Here is a 27,658-nt window from a genome sequence, read left to right as displayed (position 1 = left end):
AAGATAGAAAAAGATAGTTCTTAGTTTTGTTGCAACAGGCCTGGTCTCCATATTTCATGAGTTCTGCTTGTCTGTTCATAACTCTTTGCTGTCGCATCTGTTTCAAAGGTGAAGTGTGTTTACTATTGTACTGTATTGCTTTTGATTAGCAAGGCTCAAAATTGCGACCATATGCTCCCATAATTTAATCTGTGCGACCTCAAAATATATTTGGTAGCATTTGTGTGAGTGCATATAATTGTAGTGTGACCTGTTTTCATTTCTCTAAAAAACGTTCACAGTTACGTGCCTTCTGTGCGCTGATAGGATGCCTGGCGGTTTTTGACTCCTCTCCTTGTTGAAATCGCTATCCCACTACTATTCCTAACCCCTTCCCCCCGCGCTGAACCTACCAATAATAGGTGGGTAGGAATGGGTCATGGGTCAAAATTCGTCACTACACCGGTCTGCCGTTCTATCAAACCTTACATAACTAAAAAGTAGTGCGTTTGACAGCGCTACGGTTCCATATGGCCATTATAATCGCTCTCGCGGTACTTATACGTCATACACCGATGTCGTTCCTGAATGAATCAACATTTAAATGATTCGGTTTAGTCGCAGTCACTTACTGGCGGTTTGAATTTCACATCTGAAGTATCTCTTTTTTTTTAGAATTTGAATTATCAGTATTCAACGTTTTATATTTACAGTGTGCAGTACACGGTGTGTACTGGAGGTTAAATGCATTTATGTATCGGTGTGTAAATGCACCCAAATGCCACTTCAGAAATTCTGATTCAAACATGAATTTAGTTGATATTGTTTTAATTTGCTTGACAACAGCCCAAATGTCTTATTTTAACTGACTGATTAAATGTAAGAAGAAAATGGCCAAAAAAGGTCAAAATCACTTTAAACTAACTGGAAAAGATGATTTTTTTGTCTCTGCTGTGAACCACACAGAATATGAAGAATATCAAAATCAGCTCTCCATGGTAGTCCTCGTTCCAAAATCCTCTAAAACAGAGATATAATTTTTTGCCAATATCGCACACCCCTAGCTGCCAGCGCAACTGGCAGTGCTGAATGTAAAATTTAACACCGCAAACACCACCCTAACCCTCTCTCTCTAGTAGCTCTCTCTCTCTTTCCGTGTTTAACCAAACTCAGATGAACTTAATCTGTCAGTTTTCTTTTTTATTTTCTCTCTTCTTCAGCCCTTGCTTCTCCCACAGCAGTTAGTTCCCTGTCACCTGACAGTGGAAAAGCAGTGACTGGTGTGATTGACCGCTAATATGAACCAAATTCAAAATCTGCATTCAATTTAAGAATGCAGAAATGAAATCTGTTAATATACAATTTGTAGTTGTGGTGCTCATTCATTTTTAGTGGGTGCTCTTAAACTTTGCTGGTGCTCCTAATCTTTTAAAGTTGGGAGATCCAGTGCTACCAAGTTCATTTTGAGCCCTGATTAGGTATTATAAAAACAAACTTTGATTAAGTATATTCTATCCCTGCATCCTGCAAAGTTTTAAACCTGAAAGCACACTCGTCCCAAGCTGTTTCGTGTTGATGTCAACATGAAACATTAGCAGTTTGCCTGCCCAATTGTTGGTCTTTTCGCTTTGGTCTGAATGAAAATGCAAATTGATTTTTTGCCACTAGGTGCCACTTTTGGAACAGTTAGAAGTTCACCGACACTGATTTTAATGAAATTGGTCAATTACTGGAGGGGTTTTTTAATTCAACTTATTTCATTTGTTTCATTGTTTGTTTGTTTTTGTTTTTTTTTAAGTAAAACCATGTTTCCTTTTTAATAAAAATGCATATGCATTATGCAATTAAGTGCAGAAATGAAGGTGAATAACCTTCCTAAACCTTCCTAAACAATCCTAAATTGATTCCACACATAGAGTCATAAAAATGTAATAAACTACAGTCATAAATGTCATTTAAAGGTCAATTTATCAGATATGACTGACCATGTTTCTGTATTTTGGTTGCATCACATGCCTTTGATTCAGCAGACAAAAATTGATAAAACATTTATAATGTTCTAACTTTTTGACTGGGAGTATAAATTGCATTTATACGCTCAAACACACACAAACACACACACACACGTGTGTATATACATGAAAATATATATAAAATATATAAATAAAAGCTAACTCAAAACATAAATTACTATAACACAGTATAAATACTGCTAAAAAAAAAAAAACAAAGACACAACCAATACCCTAAAACCATACAATGTCAAAAGGACAGAAAGACCTTCTACATTCCCAGTAGTAATAATAAATTAAGAAAGTGAACAAAATGGAGGTAAATTCTCCAGAGTGTTCATAATCTCCGTGTCGAGAGAAAATGATTCCAGTGCTATTTTAGCACATTCTCAATGTCAAACATCAATAACTCCTCCCATCTCCTTTTCAGCAGCCTCTCCTACATATTCATGACTTCCAGGGATCAATGAGATGACAGAAAGACTGATGGACAGCAAAAATCGCCTTTAGGATGACAAATACCCCCAAAACCCTGCAAATAATTTCAAGTGACGACTGAAAAGTAATGATTTAAACTGCATTTCAAATGAAAATGAGATTCACAAAAGCTCAGATAAGTGCTTCACTGTATCCAGCACTGAAAAAAAAACTGAAGTTTAATTAGTGACACACAATGAGCGGATGAATTATCAAATGAATAACTGTACTGTAGACAGAGCCTTCAGATAATTTTCATAATTTGCAAAGTTCAAGCAGGTGGTGTTTACACACATTTTTAAACAAGCGCTGTCAGCAATCGCTAACAACGACTTCTAAAATCAAGTTTTAATAAGCTCCTAAAAAACCTAACTCAGGCACAAAGACACCTGTTTGGGCAAAGATCTTTAAAGAATGGGGCTGAAGAGATGAGTCCACACAGAAGAGCTCTTTCTCCAACAATTACAGCTAATGGTGGTGGTGTGACATTTGAACACTGGCCTAACATAATGATTCAGGTTCTGCTACTGCCAGAAATGGGAAAAAGTGGACATATGTTCTCCAGAAGCCCACTCAACTATGCCAGATCAATCCAGACACCTCTGTACAGCATGATATTACAGACTAGCTCCTCAACGGATCAGTAAACCTCTGAGCATATCCTCATACACATCTCTTGGCTCCCATTTCAGTGGCAGCAGAGCTTCTGCGGATTACGGGTAATGCTGGTATGAGATCAAATGAGGTGGATGTGTTGTTAGGTTGAGAGGGTTGTGCTGAATCTAGCTGGTCTAGATGTTTGATCAGCAGAACAACCACCTGAAATTCCTAGTTTCAACTTCTGTAGGTGATCCTCAGAAGCATTTGTGGCAATGTTTTTCAAAACCCTGATGCACTGTCATTTATTTAGATATCACTTTAATTCATAGTGTTTCAAAGCAGCTTTACGTTAAACTGGAAAAAAAACTGTAATATTTATTAAAATCTTCAATTATGGAACAAATTCAACCGCAAACAAGCTCTACACAGAAGATAAAAGTGTCATTATTCAGCTCATTTTAGTTCAATGTTGTTTCAACACAATGATGAATAGAGCCAGTATATAAATGATGAAAAATTCATAATTTCCACTAAATAGATACTAACAATGTGTTCACATGATTTTAGTGAAACAAATCACTAAAACCGCAACATCATAAAGCCTTTAACAACCTTAAACTGGTGTTATTTGCAAAGCTTTAATAGGCAGGTTAATGTAAAAAGCAAAACAAATCATTAATTGACTATATCTGTTAACATTAAATAATGAAAAAAAGAGTTTCAAAGCATTTATAATTCTCAGTTAATTTTAATTTCAGGTTTTATTAGTATACTATTAAAATCAAAAGATGCGATCATTAATATTATTTAATGGACCTCATTGAACAGTGAGCAGTCGCAATTTCATGAACTATTGTTAACAAATATTGATAGATAAATACTCAGACAAATAGATTGCTCAGTGCTAGTTAATGGACCTTACTGTAAGGTGTAACTTTTTATAATTAGCTTTGCATTTATGCTTTTACTTACAATATGTCACGGTAACCTCAATTTTCAGTTTTCAAAGAAAACGAGACAATTTGAAATGTACTTTTGTGGTAATCAGCACTATGTCACAAATGCTGTTGTATAAACTAAACTGGTACTGAACCCAGAATAGTTAAGACATGGTCTAAGACCTCCAACAAACCAGCGATCGTATTCCACTGACCCTCTTAAACTGGTATGACCTAGTTTTTCCCAAAGGAAGGAGTTCTGCATCAGATCACCATGAGGCAAGATTTCATTTTCCCCATTGATTCATCACTTTCTTCATTCGCTGTGGCAGTGGGAGTAAGTCTGGCCAGTTTCTTACATCATACACTTGGCATGTCTCACAGCTTTCCTCTTCAACTCTAAACTAGCCATAAATCTCCAGTGCTCATGCAGCCCCTGACCCCTCCGCATTGTGCCGCTGCTAAAAGAGAAGGATAAAAAAAACCACATGGCTCCTTGAGCACAGCATGTAGGTATCTGAAGCATTGTCCGGCGTGACCTCAACAAAAGAGAGTAGCATTTCTATTAAAACGTCATCTCTTGGCAGTTGGCTTTGTAACACAACAAAGCAGACACCTCCTGATGCACTTGGCTAAACCAACAATAGGAGTAAGTCAGAGTCGCGATATGATGTATAAGCTCAGCCCTGAACCTCACCGGGAAAGTCAATGATGGGAACCACAGTAGAGCAATGTGGGGGGCTGGGAGGGGGAATTTGTGCCCTGCAGGACTCCGATGGGGGAGAAACCAGCATCCATTATTAATGGAAGTCGGCTGCAAGGGGAAATGGATCAAATGTGGCTTTCTGTAAAGCTACTACCTGAAAAAACATGAATTATTTGTCGTTCATCTGGCAAGCTTTGTCCTTTTCGTTCTCCTTAAATGTCTTTTTTCACACTGTCGGCTACAATCTCATTTCAAAAACCGCTCAGTTGGTATCACCGAAGAGATTCGCGCCATATGGAAAGGTAGGGAAACTGCAGAATTAGCATTTCCCAGTATGCGATGCATTTGTAAGAAACACACGGTGTCACGAGCAGAATAATTCAATCACACATTATGGTAAATACCCATAAAACATATGGCTGGTTAATGGAGTCCAGGAGACAATTACGCTTGTGAAACCCATGGAGTGAATGACATGGGCTAAGGGCGCAATGCTGCTGCCACAGCACATTTAATTCAATATAGCAAACTAAGGTGTGGTAGATGTGACAGCACATGATGAAGTGACATGCAACAGAGAAGGAGAAGGCGGTAGGAAGGGGGTTAATATTGATTGTACCACCTCCAGTCTGAGATCAGCACGAGCTAGCTGGAGACGTGTTTGCAAGCCCAGCGGCTAGCAGTTTACGGCATGTGCCCCCTGGGATGCGAGAGAACACAAATGAGCCTCAAATGAGTCTCCGTTGGTCACGCCACATATTCCAACTCACCTCCATCCCCCCATGCCTTCACATAACAACACATCAAGCGCTGATTGAAATTCAAATAGAAGCAGCGCACAACGGGATAGACGTAGCAAGGCATTGGGAAGGTTCTCAGGGGCCCAATACAGCACAGCTCCATAACCACTTAACTACTAGTCAATTTTCCACTGAGGTTCTGGAGTGATGTTTGGCGATATGTGATTTCATGGGTGATCAATGCTCCGTATAACATTTCTGGTGAAGATGTCTTAAGCGCAAGTAGACATCGTTCATTCTTTTGTATTTGCCATGCACCAGAAACACACAACCTTAACAGTCACATTTACTTGTTCATTAGCGGAAAAGAACTGGGCAGATGAAAATGGACAGCAAAGCTCGAAATTATATTAGGAAAGGTTTACCTAGAGCAATTCGGTTAAGAGTGTTCAATAACAACAACCTGAATGAGTTCCAGAGCTCGTCAAGGACCCAGAATCAATTTGTGCACAACAAAGCAGAAATGAACGATGGCTTATATTAAGAAAATCTCATTCTACAGATTTTCACTCCCATTACACTTAAATTACGCAAACTCTTGGATCTCTACAACACTGACTAAAGGCTAAACTGAACATCAGTCAAAAAAAAGGTATGAATGCTGTGTGAAGGCTGTTGAGATGTTATCAATAAATATTAAAGAATATCCACTGAATACTGAAAACCACAAGTAGAAGTAAAACAAAAAAATCTAAGTGCTTCCTGAACAGTATTAATTACAAGCAATACTGTTACCATTGCTTGTAATTGAACTTTTTTGCCATACCAATTTTGATCTAACACACATTAAATTTAACTGATAGCTTAGAGCTGTGTTTCTTTTATTAACAACTAAACTTACAATTAATGCAAAAATCTTCAAAGTGAACCAGTGGGAAACCAATTACTGACGCACCAAAATAATTTTTTTATTAATTCGAAGCATTCATTTGGATTAAAACTAACAATCATGTACCTACAAACCAATTGTAGCACAGTTCAGCAAATTTCAATCAAATTTTTAGGCCCACCAAAACTATTTCAAACAAAAAAAAACGTTTTTCTTTTGCTATTTTAGCCAAATATTTTTGGTTGTCTCATTACTACCAGTGTAACAACTGCACAATAATGCAAATAATATGCGATAATAAACCTTATCGACTACATATTATGGTTTATACAGATAAAAATTCATAATGAAAAAACTCAATAACCAAAACATCAACTCTATTTTGCCTCCGAGAACACTTAAGATTAATTTGATTATCAGGAATGCTGTTTTTTCTGTGACTTTTGTTGTTCATTTCACAGCAAAATGATCTTCATGAGCACTAAAGCTCATCCGCAGTGCTTACACAAGGGGCCAGATACCGTTTGCTGGCTGCAGATAGATGTGAGGCCCAGACTTCCTAATGGCTTCCTGTATTTCACAGTACAGTTTCGTCTCAGGGAATTTTATCAATACAAGTTGCTTCAGCACTGACCCAAAACCACAAAACACAAGTCACCTACTTTAATTAAAAGCGATTGAATGCACTGAAGGCACGTTTCCACTAAGAGCAATGAACGAAAAAGAAAGAGAGTAACTATATAAAAAATGAATTGAATGGGGATCAGTTTATTAAACTAGAACCGAGAGTGCAAAAAACTTCATTTACTCTCACAGAAGACAAATCTTTTTCATATCGCCATATTGCGAAATAAGTGTTGAAAAGCCACTAGGAGAAATTGCACGAGGAGAGTCGACACCATAAAGTGGAATGGAACTTTTGACCTACTGGAGAATATTACACTCTTTAAATAAATGGGGCATAGAAGAATATGTCTGGAGCCTGTGGGCTCAATGCAGGCTGGCACAAGCGAGTGGTCCAACCCTCATTAGAAATTAATTACCACTGTAGTCAGCGTGGGGCAGCTGTACAGTCGCTATGTATCTAAAGCTTTACCCAGGGGGAGCAATTGAACCCCTGACCCCCCTCTATTCGGCAGGCAATGTGCAACACCACCCTGATCGTGAATTGCTGGCCCAGCCATGCTGGGAATGCAGGCAGCCGCAGTAAGGCTAAGAAGTGGGCTGGTATGGGTGGGTCGGACGGTCCAGTCCACTGCTCAACGAAGAGCTTTATCTTCTTCTTATCTTCTTCTCGGTAAAACCTTACTAGACATAGAAAAGAAATTGGCTATTTTGCCGCAGAAAAGATGTAAAGGGTAATGACTGTGATATCATCTGATTGCAACTGCTAATTATCCAATCATCAAGTTATTGTGTACATGATTCTGCTTAGGCTAATTCAGATGAAGTGGGGCGATTGTGCAAGTGTCTAGAGGTGAGAAATGGAGGATAAAAGTAGTATTTTGTATAATTAACATACATAAAAAAGATCTCGGAATAGTGGCTTCCTGTAATTGCTTTTTGATGAACATAATGGGCCTGATACCACTGCTGAAAATCATGGGCGAACGCTATCTCTTCCAAAATTGTCCAATTACCAAAATCAAACATTATTATAAAGGTGAGAGACAACAGAAACAAGAAAAATATTATTTGTGCACTTCTCATAAAAAAAAAAAAATGGCTTTCCCTCTGAAAAAAGCATTCTTTAATCTAGTCAAATATTAAATCCCAATTAGTTTGCTTAATTTTCATGTACCTACACAGAAAAGAGGCACATTTGCATAGGTCTGTAGCAGCAATTGCTTATTTCAAGGCCCGTATCCAAATCTGCATAAAGAACTCTGCAAAAACTGCTAAACTCTTAATAGTAGCAGAGAGTTACTAGTGCACTCAGTGTGTTTTTTTGAAAGAATTCACTATTGATTTACAGAGGAAAAAAAATAATTAGATTAAATGTTTTTGCAATTCAAAGTTTTTGTGAAACGTTTGCGAAATTACTCTGGAAACCTGTAAAGCTTCCGGTGGATTTTCTGTAGGCGTGTATTCCACGTAGGCATACTTATCCGACAAGTTGCTGGTCGCTGGTAGTTGCATTTTCATCAAGCATTTTCCATAAAACAGCTCATTAGGCATCTACAGTAACAGCTGGCCTCTCTTTAATGATGCCTCCTTCCACACAAACTCACTCAGTGGGATCATGTGACACGTGTCCAAGGGTCCAGTGTTGGAATGTCAGGCCTACTCTGCAGGTGCTTTTCTGGCTTTATCTTCTTCCCCGGCTGTTTTTTCTCTAGTTGCATTTATCCATCATAGGGTCAGAGTTCAATTCTTGAGGTCAGGGACCCAGAGCAGCTGGTTTCCATCATTCCTGCTGATTCTAAACATCGGGAGAAAACTCTTCATATCTCACATTGCAAGCACTGCAGCTGCAGATATGAGTTATAAATGAAAACCCTAGAAACCACCCAAACTGTCTTGAAACATAACAATGTCTAGAAATGACTCGAGTGTGATGCAAAACACCACAAAAGTTAAGTAAAGCATAGCTCTGTCTGGTTTTAAGGAGTTATTAAACAGGATATCCTCTCACATCCAATCAACTGTATCCACCTGAGCTCTTTCAAAGACTCATTCCAGTCAAGATACATAGCATACAATATTCACAGCAAATGATGCAACCTAGGCTAACATAAACAATCTAATTATGAAAGGCATAATCGACATGCATTCTAACAGAAAAAAACGCTTAAGAAACCATTTCTTAACGTGAAACCTTGACACATCCAGCCTTTATTTGTCAAATAAATGTTCAGAAAATATTCCACCATTTATTCACTCCTATGGCGTTCTTTTTCAAAGCTTGCAGCTCCAGTTTGCATTCACTGTAATATGAAAAAAGGATCAATCAATATATAATTCAAATTCTTAGGTGAACTTAACTAGCTACACCTTTAATGATTAGTGACAACTGGAAAATTCAGGTTACTAATTTACATGAAAAACTGAGCAAATACTACACTGTTTAAATTTTGAGTCCAAGTGTTCCATTTTCCACACTTCCCTGGTTAAGCAAAGGAAGGAGTGTTTGCTTTTCCAGCAGGCAGGTATGACGAGCCCTTTCCGGACCTTTGCGATAAACCAAAAGCCAACCTCAGGATGGCACGTCGAGAAGATCTTAGGCACGTCTTGAGCTGCCAAGAGCAACAAGCTGAGTTCAGGCAGACTGGCACTGAGCTTATTCACAATCCATCTTCAGCGATACATCCACAGACTACAGCTCTCTACCAAACCGAGGCCTTTTTACAGAGCCGTGAGGGAAGGGCCCCTGCAGTGCCCGTCATCAGCGTTCAGGCAACTACAACAGGGTGCTTCAATCACCTTCAAAGATTTCACAGCTTTGGTCTGCCGGGACGCTTGGCACAGATATCAGTTCATGCTGTCATTACTCACATATAACATTTACTGCTGAGAACAGTACTGCCGAATCTAGGGAACTACAGAACAAGTCCACTCGTCAGCATATTCAGCAGGTGTATGGAGACTGTAATGACTGGTCCTTAAGATTTTTTTGTGATTAACTGAAATTCTACACAACAGGCCATAAAGAAAGCAGACCCCATTTCGTGACAGCTAAACCAGCAGCCCGGAAAGACGGAGAGAGAACAATGCTAATTAATACGGTAGTGCATGTGAGCAACCAAGCTGCCCATGCATAGTCGGAAAGAAGAATCTAAACTTTCCCAACTAACTGGGTCAGCAATAAATGGGTTTTATTTGGGCTGAGACTGGTATTGCACATGGAAACATGGTTTCCCGCAACCGAGAGCTCTTATGCGCCCTAGTTCAGCGTTTGGGATCAGCTGTATGGTGATGACTGTGAAATAAGCAAAAAATACATTTTTTTTACTTTTCTAAAGAAAACCAACGTTTTTTTTTGTTTTTGAAAGCAGGTTTTAAAGGGCAAGTAAGCTACTGGCCTGGCGTGCTTAATACAGCATTTTGATTTTCATGAAAATGTGCAAACATGGATCGTTTCCACAATATTGTTGTTTGTATGCGCAACTTGTCAAAAACACAGAGACAAACCTTTTCGATTTTTAGTATGTCATACATATTACTCCTACATATGTATGACATACTAAATACATATGTCCTCCGAGTCAAAGGAATAATTCACCCAAAAATGACAATTCTGTTATTTACATCAACCTGGAGTAGTTGGAAAAATGACTATGGAAGTCAATGGTAACCTAAAACAGTCTGGTTACAAACTTTCTTCAAAATATCTTCCTTTGTGTTCAGTAGAACAAAGAAATCCAAACAGATTTGGAGGATGAGTGAAAGATGACAGAATTGTAATTCCTTTAAGTGACACTTTAGTGGTTTACCATTAAAATACGGAAATTGGAGCTTTTCAAACGAAGTTTAATATTAGCCTAATTCTGGACTTGTGAGGGTAAACACTACCACACCAAGAGGAAGAAACTGCTAATGGCTTATCAGAACCTCTAGTTGGATTTGGCTTCACTTCACCAAGTACAAGCATTCATATCACACATGCATCATAATCTTCTCCAGCTGCTGAGGCTGGCAAGAGATACGGCAGCAAGAATTCACCAGCAAACAGAGATCCACTGGGAACTGCAACCACTCAGATCCCAAATGAGGGTGTTGACCACCAAACATTCCGTAGGCATGACCATTTAGTCAAAATTCCTTCAACAACAACAAAAAGCCATATACTACCTCATGTATATTTGCGTAGACTGGTCATTTTCTCAAATGCTACACTAAAATAGTGCACTCAGTAACATAATGATACACTACTGATGGTAATGGTGCAGAATTGAGCAGGGTTGGCTTGGATCGTCAGAAATCTTTCCAATAATCTCATACAGCGGAGGCTCGCCATTTCACTAATTGGACTCAAATTTTCACAAGTAGCTCTAAACCATTCATACCTCATTCTAGAGCCCACCAAATAAGAAATGCTGGTGAGCAATCTGTGTTGATGTTAAGGCTTCCTGGCACAGCCAATCTAGTACAGGCAGGCTCAGAATGGAATACTTGAGCCTTCGTACCACGTACTACACACCGTTCGGTATATACTGTACTATTTTTTTAATATAATTGAAACCGCATGCAACATTGAACATTTCAAACTGTAGCACGCTAAATTGTTGCCATATGATCTCACTACGTGGCATGTTTAAAACCGTGACTTACGTTCTGTCATTGAAACAAAATATGACAATTTACGCTCCATAAAGTCATTTTCGTTTATGATCTAATGGGAAATCAAGAAACAGAGATTATATTTACCGTCCATGTAGATAGCAGAAAAAGTTGAGTGCATAGCATTCTGGGATACAGTATCCTATGACGTGTGCACTGGTTGTATCCTCATTTAGTAGTTCATCCTTTTAATTTCAATTGAAATCAATTTTGCATAAAATAGTGTGAAATAATAAGTACATGTCCTCCCAAACATACCAACACAATGTCCTATCGCTTGGTATAAGGACAATTAAAGGGTTTGATTTCCTCACAAAGACCTCCAAATTATACGCAGACAAATAACAGGTCAAATTATTAACCAGCACTTTTGCCGCTAGTGCAATAAACAAATAACTCCATCAATCATAATCCATTTATATGCTACTATCAAGCCTTCATTTGCACATTAGGCAATTAGCCAAGGGCCCACTGTCCATCTAAATTAATAAAGAACTCTGAAGGCTGGATCTCTCAGCTGGAGCTTATTGCGACGCCCTATTTCCAGCGAGATTCAATTGCTGACAATACTTAATTTGTTACTGTGATATTGATCCTCTTTGTTCCCTGACATCTGAAAACATGCAGCTGCAACAGTAATGATGACTTTGAATGATAATTATAATGCACAACAACACGCTGCTATATGGAAAAACAGGCAATTGCAGAATATTACCAGAAACCGTATCAATTTATCTACGATAAAAATCTCTCTCGACATTCTTAAAATAAGCTAAACACAGCACAGCTCTTACTAAAAAGCACTTTGCCGGCACCACGGTCCAGTGAAGACATTAGAAAGATGCCACGGCACTGAATAATTTAAGCAAATTTAAAACAAATCATTAAACAAACCAATGGTTTTGATGTTGGTGGTTTTTTTTGGCTTCCTACGGCAAATATTTACAGTTGCTGAAATTTTGAAGATTTATACTAATAAAAACTTTATTGCCACACCAAATTTACAACGATGCAAAATAGGTAGAACGCAGCATCATTAAGCTTTCTAATGAGCCATTTGAAAAAATATTCTGTTATTTCATTCACAACACCAAATGTTTTTAATCAATCAGGTATAAAAAGAATAACGCTGTCCTTTTGTTGAGGTCCTGCTTAGGTCTGCGCAATGAAGGCCTCTGAGAAGGAAGCAGATCGCTTACAGCGCTGAGCGGTTGCAGACAAGGTTGTGAGGGTGTTTATACAGTTTAGCATGATGTTTACATTGTCCACAGGGAAGCCATCATCACACAATTCTCTCCCAGCAGGATTATGCAGATAAGATGAGACGCGAAAAGGATGCAGTGAGAACTTTTACCAAAAATGCTTACTTCCTTTCCAGCACAATGAAAAGTTGGAATGCCGTTATCAGTGAGATGTAGGTCACCTGAACTTTCAAAACTGCTTTTGATTCGCATGTGTGTGCTTCAGGACCTCCAAAAAAAACGTGTTTCAAATAAACACATATTTTCGGAAGGGGACCCCACAATTAGTAACTTGAAACTCGCTCTCCGCATGTAGGTCCAATTCTCTGGAATCAATCAAAACTCCCAAAGGAACTCCCAGTTCCCCTCTTAATCTCCTGGTTTTATTACTTTCCAGACAGAGTCTGCCCATTCCACCCAGCCCCCCATTCCTCTCTTTTGTACTGATCTCCAGCAAAGCCTGTGATTTTTTACCACAGCACATTGCTTTTCATGCAGCAGAGCAGCTTTCATCAGCCTCCGCACGCAAGACAGCCCAGCCGCAAACTCCACTACGGCCTGCTCTCACCATACGTGATCCTAATAAACAAGCTCGCGGACCCAAAGCAGTGAAAGCATGCTGCCAATACTAATGAAAGGGTTAAATGATGCATCGCACAAATTAAACGCGAGCCTTTTCATATTCAATTTCAACGAATGTTACGAATGCACTAACAAAACATTAACAGATTTTTGCTCTGAAGCAAATCACAACCGCCTTGTCTAAAGGCATATTTACACAGCTGAGCTAAGGCTGCTCTGTGCTGGATCCATATTCTGTGCCAGAATGCAATGACACGTAAAACAGTACCAAAAAAAATATGGTAGCTCTGACCCTGCTCAGCGCCTGTAACCAGCACCGCCTCTGTTGCTGCATTGGCTCTTTGTAAATGAAATGCAATCTTTAACTTCGCTATTGTCACGTCAGAGTTTGTGCTTCATTATCCACAACGGTCATTTATTCGTGATTTCCTATTTAGAATGTTTTAGTGAATACACAATGTGCAGCATTATCCGATCTGTATAAGTGCACCTTTTTCAGGTATACATGCAGCTTCAGTTCGGTCTTTCCAGTGTATATACTATACATGTAAGCAATGGTTTTTGTCACAGGTATTCTCTTTTGATTTGGTTCAAGCGGAGGAAAGTACTTTACTTTCACTCTTCACCCCAGAATATTACAGCCAACAAAACAAATAGGATAGATGTTCTTCCCAAAACACATTTCTTCTTCTTTTTTAAGTGTGCAATGAAAACAAATATCACATTTGACTCATGCCCTATGTACCATAACATAATGGATTATGCACTATGTGTGTATATGTATATATATATATATATATATATATATATATATATATATATATATATATATATATATATATATATATATATAATGATATGACTTCTTAGAGTGTCTAAGCGTTGTATGACACTCCAACAGTGCGTGAAAAGCACTGGTTTCCACAGACTTGAGGTTATTAGTCTATAATTAACGAGACTTAATTTACTTATTTTTCATTAGGCCGGTTCGGCGACTCATTATTTAATAAAGGAATGAGGTTTTTGTATTCAGGTGAAATGTGAAGGTGTTAATGGCAGATCACACCTTTGCAGTCAATGAGCCTTTTCGGGGGAAAACATGAAGATTAAAAAGAGACATTACACCTATGTTTTGATTTATGGGTCTATCTGAACAGAGCGTGTTCGATGAACTGCTCAAATCCTGCGATAGTTGTACAAGTTATTAGATGTTAGTCACGCATAGATTTACACACATCCGTCACTTTCACGCGCTACAGAAAGTTTTAACGCTCTCGAAGCTTACCTTTTTCAGCATGTGAAACCGTGATCGTGAGGCAGCAAAGAGAGAGGAGCAGCCGGGCTCCCCGCTCCGCCATCACTTTAAACACGAATAAAAGAAGTGTGAAAAGCCTCGAGCTCAATCCGTATTTAAAATCCTTCTGATCGCGCGCACGGATCGGTTCAACAGCGCGGACACATCCGGAACGAGTTACTTCCGAAAGTTGCCGAAGGAAACATGAAGCTCGCTGAGCGGAGGGGCACGATCAGCCCCGAGAAATGCGCTTTAAAAAACTTCAACAGGCGACCGAGTGAAATCAAAGTCAATCCATATTCCCGAGATTAAACCAACGCCGAGCTGGACGGGAGCGAAACGAGAAGCGTCAGTGCAGACATAATGTGTAAAGGTGAGGGGAGAGAGAGAGAGAGAAAGCCAGTCTGGACGGTTGGAGATATTTTTCAGTGATCTCGGAGAGAGAGGGAGAGAGAAAGAGAACAGCAGGAATTCAGATGGACCCTGGGAAAACCGGAACTGGATCGCGAAGAGATCGGGAACCATCTCAGGTGGCCACCTCAAAAGCCCGAAATGGCTTTGAACCTTTTATCCATCTTGAGCAATATTCGAGGTCGTGTTTATTGGCTTTCATTGAACAGCCGAATGCTTTAGTTTCAATTCAAAGCGATATGTTTGAAATACCACGCTCAAGGATTACAAACAGGTTGCCAGGTCGAGGATAAGGTTATCCTCGACCTGGCAACCTGTTTGTAAACCTTTTGTGTAGATCATACCTGTAAAGTTTAACTTGAAACTTTACTTAAAAGCACCAACTAAATTAACATACACCATTAAGGGGTAACTTTAAATAATAGGTGGCGAAACAAACACTACGGCATCCGTAAAACGCTCGAGTTCTTGACGGAAAAGCGAACACATTTAATGTTACAAATTAGTATTTCATAGTTTGTTAATTAAAGACTAAAGTTATGTCGGACTGTTGTGCCAAACATTCCCATGGGGGCGTTATGTTGTGCCAACCGTCTCTACTCACACTTCCATACCAGGGTTGCCAGGTGGCAGAATTTATCACAGGCTTCCAAATACTATATCTAAATGTAACTGATTCCAGTACTAGCAGCCAGCATTCATATATTTTAAATATTCTCTCTCGTTTATTTTTAGAATATATTTCATTGTTGTTGTCTCGCCATTTAAAAATGGAAAAGTCTTCGACGACTTGATGCAAGCAATGCGACGAAAATCTGTTCGTTCATCTGCCACTGAAACGTTCAAGACATTTTAGGATCTGCTCTGGAAACATTCGCTTGGAAGAGCTCCATCTACTGGCAGATTCACTCAGTTAAACGTGGTCAAGTGCTGGTAATACCATGGTACTGAATTGTACTATTGATTGTGTCTGTAATTGCATGCTCCATTTTGTGTTGGTGTGATTGAGAAATTTAAATTCCTCAAAATGCTGTGTATATATTTCCATTCTTTGAGTTTGAGCAGGATATTAGAGGCAATTCTCGCATTAACCGTGCACTGCTCGCCTCGGTAACATTACATCCTTTTCAATCTGCATAAGCGATTGTTATTCACCGTTTACCTCTGGTGTGTTACGCGTAATTTGCTGTGGTGAAACTGTACGGGATGCACACACGAAAGTCTGGCTGTTATTTTATGCTAATAGTGATACGAGATCTCCTACCACTCGCAGCCGAACATGCTACCCTTGATTAGCTTGAACCTTTGGGATCTCCTCAGTGTGTTCCTTAGCCAGAAAACAGAGATCTTGCTTTCTGCATTTTGGATTTCAAGAGCCTCTGTTTTGAAAGTTAGAATGACGGACAGAAGCGAAATGTACATCCGCACAGCTACTTTCGTATTTTTCGCACTTGGTGGCTGAAGGATTAAAGCACTTGGCAGTGAAACTGCTGAGGATTACAGGGATTAATACAGGTTTAGAAAACGCTGGCGGAATTAATCTGATCACTGTAAGCACTGAACCCTATTAATTTAAGGCAGATTATTTGGTTGTGGACGGGGACGTCGTATGTCGTATGGACACCAGTGTTTGCTGAATTGTCAGTATCACAGCCCACAGACTCATCCTGACTGATGCAGGTTAATATTTCTTCACCTTCTATGCATTTTGTGTTGTTAATATTAAATCTGACTAACATTTAGGCCTTTGGCAATCAGACTCTTCCAAGTTATTAGCCAGATCGTTGAGTACGATGGCCGCGATGAGTCACGAAAGTAATTTAAAATGAAAGTTTATCCCATTCCACAACATATACTGTTCAAAGTTAAACGTTTTATGATTGTGTAATGAACTTAGGCTATACATCTCAAGCAAAAAATGCTGAAATTTGTTTGCTACTGCAGTGACATTCATTTCTAATGTGTGCAAATGCTGGACACTATATCAAAATGCAGTGTTATGATATTTTTATTGTATCACCGTGAACTCAAATGCTCAGTTTTTTAAATGAGATTATCTGTCTGTCTGAAAACGTATTCGCTCCTGTGTCTAAATCCTACATCCAACACCAAACCATGGCTCAATAGGCAAAAACAATAATTAAGAACACATTCACATGTCAGTGGTGTACTGCAAAGTTTTGTGTTTTTGAAAAACTTCACGTACAGCCAGCCGCTCTTCCAAAATGTCCACACAGATCTGGGCCAAAACGCTACTACGAGTGCCAGGCAATTAGTTGGCAATGTCACTTTGTAAAGAAGCAGCGCTCCAACCTGTACCTGCGGGCATAAACTGAGCACATCGTATGCATGCAAACAACATCACCTGTTTCACGGAGACAATATCATTTGTAATAACTTTAAAGGTTGTGTTTTCAGGCCCCCATAATGTAAATGTAATGTAATGTAAATAAATGACCAAACAGCGCAGAAAGCATCGAGCTGAAAATGGTGTTGTGTAAAAACCCTGTTAATAGAGCATTCCTAATGGGGCTCAGCTGGACCAAGTGCCTGATTACCAACCAGCCCTGTTCGGTTAAATCAACACGAAACACAACTTTGTCCAAAACATAAAGTTGGTTAAAGGGTATACGCTGTGTCGGAACAAAATTCCAGAAATTATGAAATACATCAGTCTGGAAAGGGCTTAGAGAGTTATATCAAAAGATTATGGACTGTAAAGAACCACCGACCTTTCAATACTCCTAAGAGCACAGTGACGATTCATCCAGAAAGTCACAAAAGACCCAAGGACAACATCGAAGGGACTGCAGGCCTTTCTTGCATCAGAAAAAAATCTCTGTTCGTGACTATTATCTGAAAGACACTTGACAAAAGATGGATAAGCAGTAAGGCATAAATTGCGACTAACCCAGAAAAACATTAAGGCTCACCGAAATTCCCAAAACACGCTTTGATGATCCTCAAACTTTTTTGGAGAATGTTTGTGAGCTGATGAGTCTCACGTGGGATGTTTTGAAGACCGGTTTCCTGTTACATCTAAAGTAAACCGAACACAGAACTCTGCGTGCATACTGTACATACATACGTGCGTAAATAAAGCTACCCCATCAATCAGGCATGCTGGTGGCGGTGTACGCGTGTGGAGGTGCTTTGCTGCTTCAGGGCGACTTGCAATAATTAAGGGAAACATGAATTCTGCTCTCTACAAGAAAATCCTAAAGAAAAACGTCTGCTTTTCAGTCTGTAAGGTGGAGCTCAGGCGTAACAAGATTATGCTGTTCATGCTTGAAATGTGCTCCAGTGTGGCTGAACTAAAGCAGTTTTACGATTAAGAGTGGTCTGAAATTTCACGGTGCTGTAAAAAAACTCCGTTATCAGAAGCATTTGGTTTCAGTTATCGGCACGACCAGATTTTAAGTTTAGGGGGCAATTGATTTTTTAAGTGGATGACTTGCTTTCAAAGTTTACACATCAACAATATTCTAACAATGTGCTTTTCCTTTTGTGTTTTTGATTCAAGTATCAACAATGCTGAAATAATCCCTATACACTCAAAAAAATGTGGTCGTGTAGTCCGCAGTATCACTTTTAATGAGTAAAAACTACATAACCATGCGCGTATACATTCAGGTGCATAAAGTCAACTTGCAAATGCTGTTGTCATGTAAATAAATGTCATCAAGGGTCAGTTTTACTAAACGGCAAATTAGCAATATACCAGGTGCAGTGCATATTAGCGGTAGAAAAAAATAAGTACGTTGAACCGGAGGCTAAAAAATTAAGGTTTGCGAGAGGTTTTGGTAGACCTGGTATTACGTGACTCCTAGTTGGGGTTCCAAGTGGTCTTTTACTTCCTGAAGCAAATTAAAAAATAACATGGCAAACAATATATTCAGTTAATGTATAATAGCAACAAACTGCGTTCTTTTAAAGCTCAAAATGGTTTGAGACGTGCTTTTTGGGGGTGTTAAATAATGGCACAAATGCCAGTAAGTGCACAGGGCAAGCGTTAATAAATCTTGTTGCATGATTCAATTTAAAACTATCCTTTCATAAATTTCGTGTCTGCAAGGGAATCTGCAGAAATAATGCACAGTAAAACCTGACAGTACTATTTTAACTATTTTTCGGCACTAGCTGGCCCTTAATGCTAGATTGTTTGTATATGTATATTTGTATTTATATTCATTATATTCGAAACAATCAATTCTTTAAATAATTCTGTTTTTCATTAATATGTAAGGTCTGTGTCTGTAACCAAAATTCTCTCCCGATCCAACACACCAAAGATTTCTCTCATGATACTCCTGGAGCTGCAGGTAGTGAATTCCCTTTGGAGTGGCACTTGAAAGCATGCTACAACATGGCAGTGGTTTTGACACAAATCCCTTTATACTTCTCAGGATGGCTTATGAAAATGATCTCAGAAGAACAGAACTTTCCAAACAGCAAATCCTCAAATTTGTCTTTACTTGAAAGCGTTTCAAAGCAGAGAACAGTTCATTTGGGTGGAAGATTAAAAAATCTGAAATGTAGAGAGCAGAGACTAATGATCTTAAGTGGGTCGGCCATCTTTCACCCCACCGGGGGGCTTAGCATGTGGAGGCTGACTTGTCCCGCAGCACAGCAGGGAGCCGTACCAAGACGGAATGCCCAAAAATTGCCTGCCACAAATTCGGAACAAATCCTGGGTGTCTTGTGCATTGCACGGGCCAAAGCCTCTTAGAGTTTGTCAAGGAAAAAAATGACTACCGCATTCGTGAAATGAAAGTGGTTAATTTCACAAGTTAGTGTTATTGATAGACTACATAATAACAAAAGTAGAACAAGATGAATGCCGCACTTTATTTAAAGTATATACCATGGAATGATTGATCGTTGTAGTTTTTGAACGTAATTGAATAATGGTGTAAAAGGCATTAATGTAAGAAGTTTATTCAATTGTTATGCATATAAAATGAGCACAATGAAACAGCACTTTTTAACGCACAGCTCTTTACTTCTGAAAGGCTAAAAACGGCCACATTTCCACATTCTCCCAGCCAGAGCATGTGTGGTTAAGAGCTTTCTTCCTGACAGAGGAGGTGGGCTGTTGTTGTTGGAATGAATGTGATCACTTAAAGGGGTTCTTTCAATCGTAGTGACAGCATGAACTTGCAGCAGTGAGGGAACATGAAAAACCCAAATGTTGATCTCACACTCGTTTTAAAACCTCTTTCTTCCCGACAAGCGCGCACAACCAATGTCTTGAGCATTTGATAAGAAAATTCAACTCCACATCTTATTAGTTCTATATTTTGCACAGAGAATTCCCTTCTCTGATAGAATATCGGATTGTGTTGCATATCTATCTATCTATCTATCTATCTATCTATCTATCTATCTATCTATCAATATATACATGTATTACAAAATAAAAACACCCAATAAAAGGGTCTTGGTAGAAAGATAAAAAACAGCAAACGTGCAAGTAATTATGTTTTTTTAAATTATGTGCAATTATACATTGTAACAATTAGTTTTGCAAAGTCATATGCATATGCATGTACTCTGTTTCTCTGTTTTTCTTGAAGTCATTGACCTTGGACTCTCTGGAACCGTGTCTTTCACTTCGCTGGCCATTATTTATGTTTATTTGTACGTGTTCTTGGCAAAAGCTTGCTTGCCAAAGCAAATTATCAGAAAACACAGATACTGCGCTGTGTCCAAGTCAAGTATTTGGATGAAAAAAAGCTGTAGCGGGTTGGGAGTTGGGAAATTAGAACGGTATAAAAAGTGGAATGTGAAAGACATGAACTACCAAGAATTACACAAGATGTTGAAAAGGTTCGATGGGGGAAATCATGAAAACGAACTGACTTTAGTCCCTTGGCAGAGTAGGAGATGAAAGAGTCTTGGTAATACTTGGGTTCCAGATGTTTATGCAATAGGAAACCAAACTAAATCGAATTGTCAGGACCCAAATTATACTTGGAGATAAATCTACTGTCATTGTGTAAACATTCATATTTGTAGTGTGATGGATTTCCCAGATGGCGTTCTGCTCACCATCAATACTGTAAACACTGTGAATGGCTGACTGTAAACAACCTGACTAACAAACCTAAATATCCCGCTAGAGAAACGTTGATCAGCCTCAACAAATTGTGAATTTTCAAAACATCAAAATGAGCATGATAATCCGTTCTACCGAGAGAAAGCTGCGGCCGGTTTTTGTTGCAGTAATCAGAAGAAAGGAATTTTTTTTAAAAATAATATCATGAACAGATAATACGTTTACCTCATCTATACAGTTTTGCTTAATTTTGATGCACCTTTAAGAGGTTTTAGAGTTTTTTTTGTGGAAAATGAACTACATGTGAACTTCCTCGGAATGCTGTTATCAGGTAAGATTACTTGAGCACACATTTGCACCCACCTGCACTAATGATAAACTGGGTTAAATGTCAACTTTGTCAAGCTCATTTCCTTGAAATCCATTTAAGGATATTTGATAGCTGTTGTTTTTCTCCTTACACTCTTAAAAATAAATGCATGTTGTAAGAAGATGACCTTTTGACCTTGTATGCAAGTCAACCTGTTGTTTGGGACTTTTCATAATCCATAATGGGACACTTTAACATTTCAGCAATATTGCTCATTTATTTGATTACAACATTGCTCAATATGATTTTTCTTTGATAACTATGGTTCAAAAGGGGAATTCTGTTGGTCTAACGTGTTTTATGTAGTTGCAAATAATTTACCTATAGTAATACTAGTTTCCAAAATGGAAAATGTATTACTTATTTATTTATAGATTTGTTAGAATCTTATGAAGGCCCATAGCATACATCTAGTGATATCCAGCCTATGTTCTAGATTTCCATCTTGGGCCCATTTTTATGGGTCCAAGTCATATGTGTGTGTATGTGTGCACTTGGTATTTATCACGTTATAGGGACCAAATGCCACCACAAGGTCCCCATGAGGAAACAAGCGTAGAAAACAGACAGGATTGCATTTTTTGAAAATCTAAAAGTGTCAGTAGTTTCCTGTAAGGGATAGGTTTAAGTGTAGGGTTGGTGTAGGACAATACCACATACAGTCTGTACAGTATAAAAACCATTCCATACCTATGGAATGTCCCCATAAAACGGAAACACTGTTTTGTGTGTGTGTGTGTGTGTGTGTGTGTGTGTGTGTGTAACAACTGTCTGATCAAAAAAACAATGTAGACAGAGCATTATCTTGAGATCAGGCAATTTGTTGCCAGCTGCCTCGAGCTTAACAGTTCAGAAATAACACATCTGTTTGAAGCTATGACTGATTGTCAGGAAAAACTATATTCAGTCACTATATAATTACAAATCTGTCTAAATCCATCGATGCATTTACGCAGTTGTGCTCATGTTGTATCACTGAAGACATCTGGCACTTTTCTACCCCTGTCAGGATTTCCGAATAGATCAATGTTTAACCAACACAATTCAATATTTACTAATATGTAAAGATTTTAGTTCAGCAGAATGGTAGCATGGCCTGCTTTTTTCTCTAATTTCATTCTTCGGTGAAGATCGTTATTTCCTGCTAGCATTCTCAAATCTCATAATGATAATTTTCAAGTCTATTACACTCTTCAAATGATGATAATAAAATAAATGAAAGTTAGAAACATAGATAATTCTAGCTTTATATAAAGTAATATTTTTATGTCTGCTACATACGCAGGCTATGCAGAAAGCAGAAATGTACCTTAAGTTAGTTGAGTTTAATATAATGTGCATTCATAAATCTGTTTGTATGTCTATAAGCACTTGTAACTGTCAATTTTTTAACATTGTTATTTATTTTGAAGCGTATTGGAATAGGGCTGACTATTGGCTGTTGTGAACGTAAGAGAGGGTATGGCTGGGAGACGAAGTAGGGATTGGTGTTGGCATGACATATGGGCTTCCTCTGCTAGAGCTCCTCCATTTCTACTGAACAGGTGTAACAGCAATTTACTGGCGGGGACAGCTCAACAATAATTTGATGAGCACCAACTGGCAACGGTCCCTCATCGCTGGGTCTCAGAGCCAGAATACACAGCGCTCTGCCAGCCGAGGCTCGATGCCACAGCACCAAACGCAATGCCAACGTCCTCATAAATGTTGTGTTGTGAGTTCATGCATTCTCATGCTGTAATGAGGGTCTGAAACAAAGTTTCTTGGACGCTGATATGCGCATAATGATGTAATTGTTTGATTCTAGCGTTGTTCGCCTTTCGAATTGTGGAAGCAATCGTAATGGACAATTTACATTTTTAATTAATTGTATAGGAATATACATTTACATATGAATGAGCTAAGAAATCAAAATGGTTTTTATTTAAAAACTGACTTTCGTAACGTGGAAGTCGATGGCTGTTTGGTTACCAACGGTCTTCGAAATGTCTTCTTTGGTGTTCAGTAACGTGTACAGGCACAGAACAAGCGGAGGGTGAGTAAATGATAACAGGGTTTTCATTTTTGGGTGAACTTAGGTTCTCATCCCAAAGGTACCCAGATGGAAATTCATACGCACTCTAATGGCTATATCCCACAATCCATTAGGCACTGGATAAAAAAAAAGTGTTAAAAGTGTTAAAAACCACAAATGTGGTGGATTCTTACGTAAAGAGGTTTAGATTAAAGGGTTTAGGTAGATGAATAATTGATATCAAACCCTATGAAAAAATATAAATATTAGTTTAGTATTATCCGCATTTTATCTCATCTGAGAATCATTGTAAACTCTCATACGTATTTAGTCATTAACTCACCGTTATGCAAAAACATGTGGAAAGTTCTCAGCCTAAAAGACCCACGACTTGCAGATCAACTTAATTCCTCACCTACTGTATATGAAATGTGGAGGATGTTAACTGCGACAAGATGTTTAACAGGGCAGCGAAAAGCGAAAGAAGTGATTTAACTAAGCAGTCTGTTAAAGACGCAATTATGATGAAGTAATCTAAAAGCTCATCTTCTACGCACTCTAAAGTACAGCGCTTTCTTCACTAAAAAGAACGCATATTATGCAATAGTCATTTGCCCGTGAATGGTAAGCCAAATTCTTCTTCCACGTGTAAAAAAAAGATGCATTCTTATTGGCGGAATCAGTTATTCGGTCTTTTAAATAACGAGCTCTTCTCCACAGTGCTCCTCTTCCATTTTCTCTGCCCAATTTGTCCTGCCCATCATTTGTACTGTGTAAGTCGGAGAGAAAGGCTGTAATAAAGCAGGCTGTTCGTATTCCACAGGCAGAGCGATTGCAGGTAGCAGACAAAACCAATCACCATAATGTGTTATTCATCACCTCAGAGCTGTTCAGCGCAAGGCCACAGCGTGATACAGACACACACCTGATACACAGGCACGCATGCACAGACACGTACAGACACACGCATGGCCTTCTAGCCTAACCGCAGCACTCTATTTTTTTCTAAATCCAGCACATTTTCTAGTTTTCACAGCGGTTGTCCAATTTGGCGCAGTGTTCACATTTTTTTCCTCAACAGACCGGTGAGTGATTCTATAACAAGCTTTGTAGAAAGAAATAATTAGGCACCCAAGGTATAACATAGCTAATTATGGACGGACCGCAACAATATGACTCGGGAAAGTAAATATACAGGCTTCGATCTTGTAAACACGTGAATAAAGCAATTATTCACAGTCACTGTGTTCCTTTTTAGTCTTCATTTTAATACAGTTTAACTTTTTTTTTTATGTTTTGACTTCTTGACACAGGTCAAGTCTGTCATCTTCAGTATAAATAAAAGCAATTTCGCTGTTGTCATAAATCTGTTTGGAAAGTTCTATCTTCTGCTTCCATCTAATTAAGTTCACGACCCTGGATTTTCAGCAGAGGGAGCTCTTCCTCCCAAGGGTTTAATAAAGCACATAGAGGATGTTTACATCTGATACTGCTCAAGTTGATAGATGGAATAATGTATTAGCATAATGAGAAATATGTAATCTTCAAAAAGTCAGCTTAAGGACAGATAATGTTACTGGTGCAAGAGTAACTCTTTCCCTTGTGCGAATGTGTATTTATACTTCCGAGGCCTAAACTTGGACCGTAAAAAAGAAATTAGATATTATTATTATTGCAAGTCCTTGACATGCATATGTCCTTATGCATGTATATGTGCCTGGAACATTTCAGTTGCATTGTTGTCTATGCCTGGAAAGAAAGCTGTCGAATTTCATCAAAAATATCTTAATTACATTGCACAAGAAATTAAGGAATTATGGGCAATATTGATAAATTAAGAATATTTTGCATATTGCGTATTGAATATTTTGCATACTGTCTTTGACAAGGTCGACGTTGCATCGAATCCGCCTTCTGACTAAATTTTTTCTCCTTTTTTAACTTTTAACACATCGGAAAAGCATTTATTTTCAATAAAAATTTAAAAAGTTATAAGGCAATTAGGGAAAGGGTTAGGGCAGGTATAGAAAGGGCTTTGTCCCAATAAGGGTGTCAACCAAGACATTCATTTAATAATTTGAATTAAAATAAAACATTTACATTCAATAAGTTGCATTTTTGCATTTTGTATTGGTTTTGTATAAATGTATTTTGTATAAATGCTGTTTTCACTTAAATAGTGCTGCTATTTTTAAGTAGTGTAAATAGAATCTATTGCTAAGAAAATAGGCTATTTTCACTTCTTTTGAGAGACAGTAACTTTACACATGGTGCTCTTTCAGAATAAAAAGTTACAGTGCATGAAAGGATGTTATAAACTGCATGAAAGGTCATTTTCAAAAATTCATAATAGGGGCACTTTAAATGTTAGAATGTTAAACGAGCGATGCAGTTTCCCTCTTGTTTGTAATTCTGCTTGAGTTTTGTCAAATATTAACATGTGAAAGCAAAAAGAAGAAGCAATTATTTGAAGCATGCTCAACATACAATACCTCTGCTTGACCTTGTGGAGAAATTAAACAATGCGTTTGTTACATTCAGTCGAGGCAGGGTTGGAGAGATGGCGTGGAAACTGTAAACATCTATCATTAGAGCTCTGCAAACAAACTCTAAACTCCCAGAGTAGGTTCCTCAGGCTTTTCAGGGAACATCTAATGAAACTAAATCCAGGGCTCTGCGTCTATCCCACAATACCCCCACCGCCCTCGCCCTGGTCATTATGACTGATGAGGTGCTACTCTACAGCCCTGACCCACTCAGCTCTCTGCTTTATACAATAGAATGCACACACTCGTGTAGTCTAACACGGAGGCCATTATCTGCCGAACAATATTCTCTGCACACAACCAGCTCCATTATACAGCCTCATTTCTCTAAAGACACGGGCGGACGGGAGCGAGCTCATTTCACACTGAAACACTACACCTGAGAGGCAGTCTTTTAAGGGAAAGGTAACACAATAGATTTGAGACCAGCGGGATGACGGGAAAGCAAGGTGTGGGATTGTCAGATTAATCTAATTATTGAACATTCAAAGCAGAGCAGAGCTATCTGATGTGACTTTCTTCTCACACGCTAATAACTAATCTATTCTGTTCTCTTTTGTTCAGTATGACATTTGATGGAAGCCCCCACCGCACAGGCTGAGTTATCTGGGATAACCAAACCCCCCAAACCCCCTCCTTCCAACCTCCCAAAGTGCTTTGAAGCTCCAGCTTGACAAATGAAAGTACTTACAACAGATAAATGAAGGGCCATCCGTTTCATTACATGCATGATGAGACACGACAAAACCATGTTCAACAGCAGGGTATATTTTGGTTTTTGCCTCAACTTATTTCTAGTATGAGTCCCACTTTATATTGGATGGCCTTGAAGGAATAGTTCGCCCAAAAATTCTGACCCAAATTCTGTCATCATTTAATCAGCCTTCGAGTAGCCCCGAATCTGTATATATTTCAAAGGAAGATATTTTAAAGAGAAGCTGTTTTCGGTCACCATAGATTTTTTTTCTGGCTATGGAAGTCAATGGTGACCCAAAACATCCTGGTTACAAAAGTCCTTCAAATTATCTTCCCTTGTGTTAAACAGAACAAAGAAATTCACACAGATTAGGAACTACTCAAGGGTGAGTAAATGATGACACACTCTCAGAACAAAAGGTACAAAAGCTGTGGAGTTTCCTTTATAAAATATACACTTTTGTATCTATTAGGTTCAAATATGTACACTTTAAATACTAATATGTCCCTTTAAGCTACCAAAATGGACTCTTAGGTATAAACATGCTTTAGTATCTTTATTTGTAAAAGTGCAGATTTTTTTTTTTGTTGAACTATTCTTTTAACTACTAATATTTAAATTAAGCATTTAATAAAATGCACGTTTTGCGTGCATACATGTTTTTATATTATAACAGATTTCTGTAATTAGATTTATTTACATTGTTGACCCATCCCTTCAGCTAAACCCACTCTTAAACCTGCCCATACCAACAAACCTTTCCAGTAACCCACCTCAATAGCAAAAGCAATTTGCAATACAATATAAACACAATAAGAACATTC

The 27,658-nt window shown here is 38.4% G+C and overlaps 1 protein-coding gene across 11 annotated transcripts in view; it reads right to left on the bottom strand.

The window, feature by feature from the left end:
- The window catches only part of neo1a (neogenin 1a), a 126,036-nt gene extending 110,893 nt beyond the window's left edge, over positions 1–15,143 (bottom strand). For 5 of the 11 annotated variants that reach the window (XM_043244025.1, XM_043244020.1, XM_043244027.1 and 2 more), the window contains exon 1: positions 14,730–15,143. In XM_043244025.1, the coding sequence (XP_043099960.1) occupies positions 14,730–14,802 (73 nt within the window). In that variant the 5' untranslated portion in view covers positions 14,803–15,143. The remainder of the gene's footprint in view (positions 1–14,729) is intronic. The other 6 variants (XM_043244023.1, XM_043244018.1, XM_043244019.1 and 3 more) reach the window with 3 other exon arrangements.
- Between the last annotated feature and the right edge of the window lie 12,515 nt (positions 15,144–27,658).

Source organism: Puntigrus tetrazona, chromosome 7, assembly GCF_018831695.1.
Source record: "Puntigrus tetrazona isolate hp1 chromosome 7, ASM1883169v1, whole genome shotgun sequence".
NCBI classification, from domain to species: Eukaryota; Metazoa; Chordata; class Actinopteri; order Cypriniformes; family Cyprinidae; genus Puntigrus; species Puntigrus tetrazona.
Note: the sequence above shows the minus strand (reverse complement) of the source record. Positions and strands in the feature narration are given on the sequence as shown.